This window comes from Leptonychotes weddellii, chromosome 3 (assembly GCF_054177405.1).
Source record: "Leptonychotes weddellii isolate Sample4059 chromosome 3, ASM5417740v2, whole genome shotgun sequence".
NCBI lineage: Eukaryota > Metazoa > Chordata > Mammalia > Carnivora > Phocidae > Leptonychotes > Leptonychotes weddellii.
Genome location: NC_138371.1, coordinates 1,168,760 through 1,179,905, shown reverse-complemented (window position 1 = coordinate 1,179,905; position 11,146 = coordinate 1,168,760). Strand labels below are relative to the sequence as shown.

Below are 11,146 nucleotides of genomic sequence, written 5' to 3'. Positions count from 1 at the left end.
ACTGGTGTAATATGGTATCTCAATGTGGTCTTGATTTGAATTTCCCTGATTGCTAATGATGATGAACATTTTTTCATGTGTCTGTTAGCCACTTGTATGTCTTCTTCAGAGAAGTGTCTTTTCATGTCTTCTGCCCATTTTCTGACTTGATTATTTGTTTTTTTTGGTGTTGAGTTTGAGAAGTTCTTTATAGATCTTGCATACTTCTTTATTATAATGTCCTTTTCAGATTTTGGCATTAAGATTATGCATGCCTCATAAAATAGCATGGAAAATTGTCCCTCTTCTATTCTTTTGAAGATTTTGTGTAAGATTAAGTATTTTGATAGATTTGGTCATATTTGGTAGAACTATTTACTTTCACAAGTAAAGCCATCCGGTCCTGGAATCTTTTTCATGAAAAGATTTTAAAGTATATGTTACATTTCTCAGTAACTATGGAACTTTCAGATCTTCTACTTCTTGGGGGTCAGTTGTGGTGGGTGATATCTTTCTAGTAGTTTGCCAATTTCATCAACATTTCAAGATTATGAGAACATTCTGTCATGATCCACTCTGTGTTTTTAGGATGTCAGTGATACCCTCCTTTCATTCCTGACATCAGTAATTTCTGCCTTTTCTCCTTCATCCCTCAGCAGTCCTGTCATTCGATCAATCTTCTCAAATAATCACCTTTTGGTATAACATCTCTCTGGTGTATATCTGTTTCCTATTTAATAAATTTTGTTCATTATTTTCTTCCCTTCTATTTTCTTGGGATTTCATTCACTAATCTTTTTATAATATTTTCAGATGAATACTGATATCCTGCTTTTATTCTTTCTAACATATGGATTTAAACCCATAAATTTCCCTTTAAACACAGATTTAGATGTATCCAAGGTACTATTTTTGTTACTCATCTTATGCAATTTTTAAATTTCAAAATTATTGTTTAGACCTGTGGCTTACTTAGAAGTACTTTTTAAGTTAAAAAATACATGAGGATTTTTAAATGTTCTATTTGTGATTTACTTTTGGTTTAATTTAAATTGCACACAAATATATTTTATACACCTTCAGTCCTTCGAAATTTGTTGAAAGCTACTCTGTGTCCAGAATATAGTCCATGTGTGAGTATGTTCTTTGTAAACTTGAAAATCATGTACATCCTCTGATGAATGGATAAAGAAGATGTGGTATGTATACATACCATGGAATATTACTGAGCCATAAAAAGAATGAAGTCTTGCCATTTGCAACAACATGGGTGGATATAGAGGGTATTATGCTAAGTGAAATAAGTCAGTCAGAGAAAGACAAATATAATATGATCTCACTCATATGTGGAATTTAAGAAACAAAACAAATAAACATAGGGGGGAAAAGGAGAGAGGCAAACCAGAAAACAGACTCTAACTATAGAGAACAAACTGATGGTACCAGAGGGGCTGGGGGGGATGGGTGAGTGAGGTGATGGGGACGAAGGAATATACTTGTTGTGATGAGTACAGGGTGATGTATGGAAGTGTTGAACCACTATATTGTACACCTGAAACTAATATTACACCATATATTAACTAATTGGAATTTAAATAAAAACTTTTTTTAAAAAAAAGAAAAGAAAATGTACATCCTGCTGTTGGATGCTGTGTTCCATTAAGTTATGTTCACTAATTTTACTGCCTAAACATTCCATATCCAGTTTGACATTTTGTATGATTGTTTAATCAGTTCCAAGAGAGGGCGTTAAAATCTCTTACATAATTGTGGATTTGTATTTTTCTCTTTTAAGTGCCATTTTTCCTTTGTTTATACTGAGGCTCTGTGGTCAGGTGCTTACACATTAAAGATGGTTGCCTGTCTTCTGGGTGAAGCAAATGTTTCATCATCACTATGAAGTGTCCTCTTGTCAGTTGGTGCTTCCGTCTTGAAGTCTGCTTTGGGATTAGTATAGCAACTCTAGTGTTGTGTGGTTTGGGTGGTTTTTTGTTTTTTGTTTTTCTGAAATGTTAGTTTGCTGTGTATGTTTCCATCATTTTTATTTTCAACACTTTGTTTGATTTTTATATCTCTTATATAACATATGGCTAAGTTTTGTTTCTTCAGCCTGTCTACTAGTACACATCTTTTCACTGGAAACTTTATTCCATTTATGTTATACAATACACTTTAGTCCTTCATATAATACTGACATATTTAGGCTTTATGCATACGGTGTTCTTTGGTGCTTTTCTCTCTTGCCTATTTATTTTTCTCTTTTCTCCCTTTTTTCACATTCATGAAAAAAGTATTATTCCATTTTTTCTTTTTTGTTTAAAATAATCATTTATTGATTATTGTTTTCTTATTATTATATTCAGTTAGCCACTGTATAGTGCATCATTAGTTTTTGATGTAGTGTTCAAAGATTCATTAGTTACTCATAACACCCAGTGCGCATCACAACATGTACCACTTTTTCTTTATATTAGCTTGGAAATTTTACATTTGTTTACTCTTTTTGCCTTTTTTTTAGTGGTTGCAAACAAATTACACTTGTATTTTTGACTTAACACAACTGACATTAGTATTTTTATTGACTTTCTGAACAATGGGGAAACCCTTTTAACTCTACTTATTTCCTCCCAAATTACCTATCTTTGTTGTGGTGTATTTTACTCTCTGCATTTTTAACCTGCCGTGGGTCAGTCTCCTGCTACCTGAAGGTCACCCTCTGCTTTTCTCCTGTGTGTGTCTACAAATTCTCTCTGATTAGTTTTACTTTATTTTTAGATGTACGCCTCTTTTTATTATGGATGTTCTCAAACACACATATACAAAACTAGAGTAGTAATGGATTACCTATTTGCACCAACCAACTTCAATAATTATCAACTTAGAGCCAATCATATCTAATCCCTCTAAATGGTGAGGCCTTTTAACAGAAAGACAACTTTAATGTTACTATTATTCATAAAACAATTAACAATTACTTCTTAATATTATAAAATTTCCATTTAGTGTTTTAATTGTCCTGATTGACTCATTTTTCTTTTACATTTTGTTTTGAAACGGGATTCAGCGAGGTCCATACATTGTGTTTTGTTGATGTCTCCTAAGTCTCTAATTCACTGGCTGTCTGTCCCTCTATTTCCATTTCAAAATTATTACTTCCAACTTATTTCTTGAAGAAAACAGGTCGTTTATCCTGCAAAGCTTCTCACGGCACAAATTTTGCTAATCACATTCCTGTAGTGTTGATTAGCATATTCTTTTGCTCCTTATATTTCCTGTAAACTGGTAGGTCTAGAGTCTCAGTCTGATTCACGATTGATTTTTTGGCAGGAATATTTCATAAGTGTCGTGTGTATTTCCACTGAGAAGTCCACCTGGCTGAATCTCTTGTTTTGTAATATTAGTGGCCATTAGTAATCTTACCTAAATTCATTATTTCACTAGGGGTTTATAAGATGATAATATTCAAATTCTGTCATTCATTCTTCATTTATTAATTGCACTATTATACATAGGGAAAATCCCTCTAAACAATTATTTCATCACTGTGAAGGTCACTGTGTGGATTCCCTCAGCATCATCCTCCAAAGGTAGCCAATGAAGGGTTTTTTTCCACTATCATGACGCATGGATTTTTAACATATTTAATATGTTTCGATTAAATTCTCAGTTTAAAATGCTGGTGAAAGTTGTTATTTTCACCTTCATTATTTTTTTATTTTTAACATTTTAAATTAAGGAACAATTCTCACATGATATAAAAGTCACAATTTTACCAGTTCAAACCGTACAAATAAGTGTGGTGTTTCATTTTTTATTATATCCACAGTGTTGTTCAACCATAACCCCTCTCTGGTTCCAGAATAGTTTCATCACACAAAGAAACCCTGTACCCATCAGCACTCTCCCTTCCCTCCTCCCCAACCATATTTTGGCAAAAACAAATGCCCTTCTGTCCCTGTTCTGCACGTTTTATATAAATGGAATTATAGAACATGAAGTCTTTTGTGTCAAGCTTCATTTATTTAGCATATTGTTTTCAAGGCTCATCCATGTTGTATCTTGTATTCGAACTTTATTTATTTTGGGGCGCCTGGGTGGCTCAGTCAGTTAGGCATCCGACTCTTAATTTGGGCTCAGGTCATGACCTCAGGGTTGTGAGATCGAGCCCTGTGTTGGACTCCACGCTGGGCATGGAGTCTGCTTAAGATTCTCCCTCTCCCTTTCTCTTCCTCTGCCCTTCCCCCCACTTGCTTGTGCACTCACTCTCTTGCTCGCTCTCTCTCTAAAAAAAAAAAGAACTTTCTTTTATGGCTGAATATTGTTCCACTGTATGAATATTTCACATTTTATTTATCTATTCATCATTTGATGGACATTTGGCCTGCATCCACTTTTTGGTGATTAGGAATATTGCTATTATGAACATTTGTGTACAGGCTTTTATGTGAACATATATTGTCAATTTCTTGGGCAAATACCTACACGTGGATTATGGTGGGTCATATGAGAACTCTATGTCTAACTTTCTGAGAAATGGCAAGACTATTTTCTACAGAGGCTGCACCACTCTTATATTTGTACCGGCAGTGTATGAGGGTTCTAATTTTCCCAAATTCTCACCAACACTTGTTCTTCTCTGTCTTTAAAAAAAAAATGTAGCCATTCTAATGAGCAAAGTGGTATCTCATAGTGGATCCACATTTCCCTAATGACTAATGACATTGAACATCTTCTCTTATACTTATTGGCCAGTTGTATATTTTCTTTGGAGAAATGTCCATGCAAGTCCTTTGCCCATTTTAAAATTTGTCTGTTTTTTTCTTGCTGAGTTGGAAGAGTTCTGTATATTTCTAGATCCTTTATTAGATTTATAATTTGTTGATATTTTCTCCCATGATATGGGTTTTGTTTTCATCTTCTTGATAGTGTCCTTTGATGCACAAGATTTTAATTTTGATGAAGTTCAATTTGTCTATTTTATTTTTAGTTTTTCTATTTTGTTGTTTGCGCTTTGAGGTCATATTTAAGAAACTGCTGACTAATCCCAAGTCCCAATAATTTACACCGATGTCTCTTTCTACTCTAATATTTTTATAGTTTTAGCACTTGCATTTAGGTCTTTGTCCATTTTGAGTTAATTTTTATACATGTTGTAAAAGCTTTTAATGCATTCTTTCGCATGTGGATATTCAGTTTTCCCAACACCCAAGATTATTTTTTACTATTGAATGGTGCCCCTGGTCCCCTCATTGAAAATTGCAGATGTGTGATTTTATTTCTGGATTCTCGATTCTGTTCCATTGGTCTATGTCTATCCTTGTGCAAGCACAACACTGTTCTGCTTCTTAGTAAGTTTTTGAAATCAGGAAGTGTTAGTTCTCCTACTGTGTTCTTTTTAAATATTGTTTCGGCTATTTAGGGTCAATTTCTGCCAAAAAAAAGGGGGGGGCAATTGGAAATTTGAAAGGATTGCATTGAATCTGTACGTAAATTTGGGGAATACTGCATCTTGACATTATTAAGTCTTCCAGTCCATGAAAGTGGGATACCTTTACATTTATGTAGGTCTTCTTTCATTTCTTTCAGCAATGTTTTGTAGTTTTTCTGTATCTACTGAGATGATCATGTGTTTTTCCCCTTAATTCCATTTGTATGGTGTATTATATTGAATGATTTTTGTATATTGATCCACCCTTGCATTCCTGGGATAATTCTCATTGTTATGCTGTATAATCCCTTTAATGGTCTTCTGAATTTAGCTTGCTAGTATTTTGTTAAGGATTTTTGTATCTATATTCATAAGAGATATTTATCTGTAGCTTCATTTTCTTGCAGTATCTTTGTCTCAATTTAGTGTTAAAACAATACAGACCTTATGAAATGAATTAGAAGTGTTTTCTCGTATCCTCTTTTTTAGAGTTTGAGATGTACTGGTGTTAATTCTTTAAAAATTTGGTAAAAGTCACCAGTGAAACGATCTGGTCCTCAGCTTTTCTTTGTTGGAAAAGTTTTTTGACTACTGACTCAATCTGTTTGCTATACGTCTTCTCAGTTTTCTATTTCTCCCTGAGTCAGTTATGTTAGTTTGTGTGTTTCCAGGAATTTGTTCATTTCTTCTAGGTTAGCTAACATGTGGCATACAATTGTTCTAATATGTTCTTACAATACTTTTTATTTCTGTAAGGTCAGAAGTCACATCTCTGCTTTCATTACTGATTTTAGAAATTTAAGTCTTCTTTTTTCTTGGTCAATCTACCTAAAAGTTTGTCAAGTTTGTTAAACTTTTCAAAGAACCAACTTTTAGTGTCATTGATTTTCTGCATTATTTTACTCTTCTCTAATTCATTGATCTCTTCTCTAATCTTTATTTCATTCCTTCTATTTACTTTGAGCTTAGTTTTGTGTTCTTTTTCTACTTTCTTTTCTAAGATGGAAAGTTAAATTATTGATTTGAGATCCTTTTTTAATGTTGGTGTTTATAGCTATAAATTTCTGAGTCCTTCTTTCATTGCATCTCCTAAGTTTTGATATGTTGTGTTCCCATTTTCATTTATCTTAAAATACTTTATAGTTTCCATCATGATTTCTTCTTTTACCATTGGTGATTTAAAAATGTGTTGTTTAGCTTCCACATATTTGTAAGTTTTCCAAATTGCCTTATGTTGTTGATTTGTGATTTCATTTCATTTTGTTTGGAGAACATTCTTAGTATAATTTAAATCTTTTAAAATTTATTGAGACTTGCTTTGTGAACTAACATATGGTCTATCATATGGTGCACTGGAGAAGAATGTATTCTCCTATTGTTGGATACAGTGTGTTCTACATATGCCTGTTAGGTCTATTTGGTTTATAATATTGTTCAAATTCATTATTTCCTTGCTGGTATTTAGTTTTGTTGTTCTATTCATTATTGCAAGTGGAGTATTGAAGTCTTAAACTATTATTGCTAAATTCACTTTGACTCTTGAAGGATATTTTGGGTAGATGTAGAATCTTAGTTGGTAATTGTTTTCTTTGAACAAAGGAAAATATAATTCCTTTTACTTTGGTTTCCATCATTTTTAATCTTGTAAGCCAATTGTCAGTCTTACTTCTAAAGTTGATACTTTGAAGCAACTATGTCTTCTTTTAAAAAAAAAAAGGTTTATTTATTTATTTTGGGGGGAGGGGCAGTGGGAGAGGAAGAAAGAGTCTCAAGCAGACTCCACGCTGAGTGCATATCCGCCATGGGGCCCAATCTCACAATCCTGAGATCATGACTGAGCCAAAACCAAGAGTTGGAAGCCTAACTGCACCACCCAAGCGCCCCTGAAGTGATTATGTCTTCTTTCTCAGGCTGCTTTTAATATTCTTTTCTTTATTTTGGTTCTAAATATTTTTATTGATATGTCTAATTGTGGTATTCTTTGTATAAATCCTGCTTTGATTTTGTAGGGTTAATGAATCTGTAGAATAATATCTTTCATTGGTTTGAGATAATACTTGGCCATTATCTCTTCAAGTTCTGATTCAGCCTATTTATCTCTTTCCTCTTCATACTATGTTTGTCTCTATGTCTTCAGTCTCTAACCTTCATTTCTGATTTTTCTATCCTTTTTCTCTTAATGCTTCACTCTGAATATTTTCTACTGATCTGTATTCTAGTTCACGGATTTTCTCTTTAGCTATTTCTAATTGGTAAAATTCATTCACTGAGTTCTTATTTTAGTCATTGTATTTTTTAAAAGTTACATATTATTCTCTTTATCACTTCCACATTTCTGCTAAAATTCTTAGTCTCATATTTTATCCTTTAAACATAATAACTTCAATTTTCTTAATTTAAATTCAATTAGCCAACATATAGTACTAGTTTTTGATATAATGTTCAATGATTCACTAGTTGTGTGTGTGTTAACTCCAAAATCTGAAACTTCTTTGGGTTTTCCTATTATTTCTGTTATTTTAATTCATATTGCAGGAACTCCTCAATTTTTGAATTGTGTGTCTGGCAGTATATACACAAAACTTTTATGGATAATACTGAGGTCTAGAATAATGTGTCTTCCTCTTGAGATATGTTTATTTTTGCAAGGTGTCAGAGACACTAGCACTCAGATCACATCTTAATACAATTTCAGTGATTGAAATGGTCAGAAGCGGAGCTGCCTACCTACTCCTTATTTACATCACTCTTATGGTGCATCCTGGGTGATTCCTAGTAACCAATCACTGTCAGCATTAGCTCTGCAAGACAGGAAAAACCTCACTGCTTAGCCACCTGGCCTCTCAGACTTCCTTTTCAAAATTGGCTTATGTCTCAAGGGAAAAAGAGAATCTCAGTAATGAAATCCCTGGGCCTCTGTTTTTATCTTGAGTTTTGTTTAGTAATTTTTTACTAAATCATTAACTCTCTTATACCTTCAATCAGATTTTGTTTTTGTTGTTGTTTATCTTTTCTTAACAGTCTTCAGTAGGAAGTTTAGCTTGACCTACTTAGTCTGCCAATACTGGAGCTGTAATTCCCCTGGTGAGGACTGAGGCTTATGCCACCCCACAGAAATGGAAACCTCTCCATGGTCTACTTTCAAGATTTTGTGCTGGAGGGATTTGAGGGTGGCCTGGGGACCCAGGCCATGCTCTTTGCTGTGTTCCTGGCCCTGTACATGATGACTGTGTTGGGGAACCTCACCATGATCATGGTTATCACCCTGGATGCCCACCTGCACTCCCCAATGTACTTCTTCCTCAAGAACCTCTCCTTCCTGGATTTGTGCTACTCATCTGTCATCACCCCCAATGCCCTGGTCAACTTCTTTTCCCCATCCAAGGTCATCACCTTTGCAGGCTGTGCCACCCAGCTATTCTTTTTCTCTCTACTGGTCACCACTGAAGGCTTCCTCCTGGGTGTCATGGCCTATGATCGCTTCATGGCCATCTGCAGCCCCTTGCGCTACCCCATCACTATGTGCCATTCTGCCTGCACTCGCCTGGTTCTGGGCACCTACTGTGGAGGCTGCCTCAACTCTGTTGTGCAGACCAGCTTCACATTCCGCCTCCCATTCTGCAGCTCCAATCATATCAACCACTTCTTCTGTGATGTTCCACCCCTGCTTCAGCTCGCCTGTGGCAACACGGCCATCAATGAACTTCTCTTGTTTGGTATCTGTGGGATCATCATTGTAGGTGTGACATTTGTGGTCCTCATCTCCTATGGCTACATCACAGTGACCATCCTGAGGATGCACTCAGGAGCTGGGAGACGCAAGGTCTTCTCCACCTGTGGCTCCCACATGGCTGCAGTGACTCTCTTTGTTGGGACTGTCTTTGTCATGTATGCCCAGCCAGGAGCAATTGAATCCATGGAGCAGGGCAAGGTGGTCTCTGTCTTCTACACGCTGGTCATCCCAATGCTCAATCCCCTCATCTACAGTTTGCGAAACAAGGATGTGAAGGAGGCCCTGTGGAGGCTGGGCCAGAAATACACAGCCATGTGAAGGATGTGGTGGAGGAAAGAGTGTGTTCTGCAGGCTGGATGGAAGCCTCAGAGAGACACTGAACTATGAGGACCTCCTCAAACCTCTTCCAATTCCAGATGGAATTGGATATGTTAAGAAACTCATTCATTTACTCTTTCAATCAATGTTGCTTGAAAGCATTTAATGGACCAGACGTTTACTAAGTGGGAAATGCATAGACAAATAAGGATGTTCTTCACCCAAAACTCTAAATGTTCAGAGAAGGAGCAGGGACTTGAATCACATGAAGACTAGGCAGAGCAATCACTCGGCATCAAGGCAGGGGTGGGTCTTCTGCCTATTACTTACCATGGTTCTCTGGCCATCCATGAGATTTAGTGGGAGAGAAGTCAGATGTTTGTGCATCTTGATCAAACTTGGAAGAAAAAAATGTCTTAAACACTGTACCTTCACCCTCCTGTCCTCCAGAGGCAGGGCCTTGCTGTCTCCTCTTGGCCAGACATGAGCATTTACCTCTCATAAATGGGCTGCCATCCTCAATACCATTGCCATAGAGATCTGTCTAAAATAATAATGTAATACATGGCTAAGCCATTCCCCATGGTGGGTTTGGTGTCATTAGGAATAGGCTTGGCTGGAGTGGTTCAGGTCTGACGATAGGGCCTCTCTCACAGAGAAGCCAGGTTGGTGGTCTGAGGCAAATGCATTGGTTTCATTCGGGGGAAGGAGATCCCTTGGGCTTTGCTTCATGACACCAAGGGCATGGAAGACACTGTTAGTAGAAAAAATGACCCAGAGATCCAGCTGTGACATCCACCTTTCTAGTCACAGAATGGGACACATGAAGTATAAACAGATATAATTTTTATGCATCTACAGAAAAAATATCAAATCATATCCACTCGGGGAGATCACCATCACCCAGGTCAAGAAAGAAACCTACCCAGTTTCCACAATACCCCTGCCTCCTTCTAGTCAGTGACCTGAAAGGTTAACACCTATCCTCCCTCTAACACACAAGTTAGTTTTGCCTGCTGTGAACTTCCTATGAATAGAACCACACAATTTTTCTTCTTTTGTGGCTTTTTTTTTTTTTTTGCTAATATTCTCTTTGTGAAATTAATCCTTGTGATTGTGTATTGTAGCAGTTCTTTAATTTTCATTCCTATATAAATTTCATTAAATGAAGATACCATAATTTGTCCATCTTACTGTTGATGAACCCTTGGGTTGTTTCCAGTTATTGTCTTTTAAAATAATGCTGTTATGAAATACTTATATATTTTGTTTGTTTGTTTTTTGTTTTGTTTTGTTTTGTTTTTGCTGTGAATTAATTCCTTTGGGCATACTTAGGAGTGGAATTTTTATCTTTTTGGATAACTCAAGTTTTCCAAAAATGTTACAGCAATCTTTGTTCCCAAAAATAGTGCCTGAGAGTTCCTGTTGCTGCACATCATCACAAGAAGCTATATTGTCTGTCTTATCAATTTTAGTCATTCTGGTGGGTAGATAGCCACATATCATGTGGCTTTCATTTTCATTTCTCCAATGGCCAATGGGTTAATCAGATTTTCATATATTTAGCAACAATTTGGATGTCCTCTTGGGGAAGTATATATGCTTTTCTCAGTTTTCTACTGTATTGTTTTTCTTTTTCATACTGGCTGTAGAAATTTTGTCTATATTCTGGACATGAACCCTTCACC

The 11,146-nt window shown here is 35.8% G+C and overlaps 1 protein-coding gene across 1 annotated transcript; it reads left to right on the top strand.

Annotated features, from left to right (window-relative positions):
* The first annotated feature begins 8,507 nt into the window (after positions 1-8,507).
* LOC102749981 (olfactory receptor 9S13-like) lies at positions 8,508-9,458 on the top strand. The gene has a single exon (XM_006745008.2). The coding sequence runs from the start codon at positions 8,508-8,510 to the stop codon at positions 9,456-9,458; it is 951 nt and encodes a 316-aa protein (XP_006745071.2).
* The last annotated feature ends 1,688 nt before the right edge of the window (positions 9,459-11,146 follow it).

Excerpts from the sequence above, each read along its gene's own strand:
- LOC102749981 (XM_006745008.2), top strand. The coding sequence starts at position 8,508 with ATGCCACCCCACAGAAATGGAAACCTCTCCATGGTCTACTTTCAAGAT.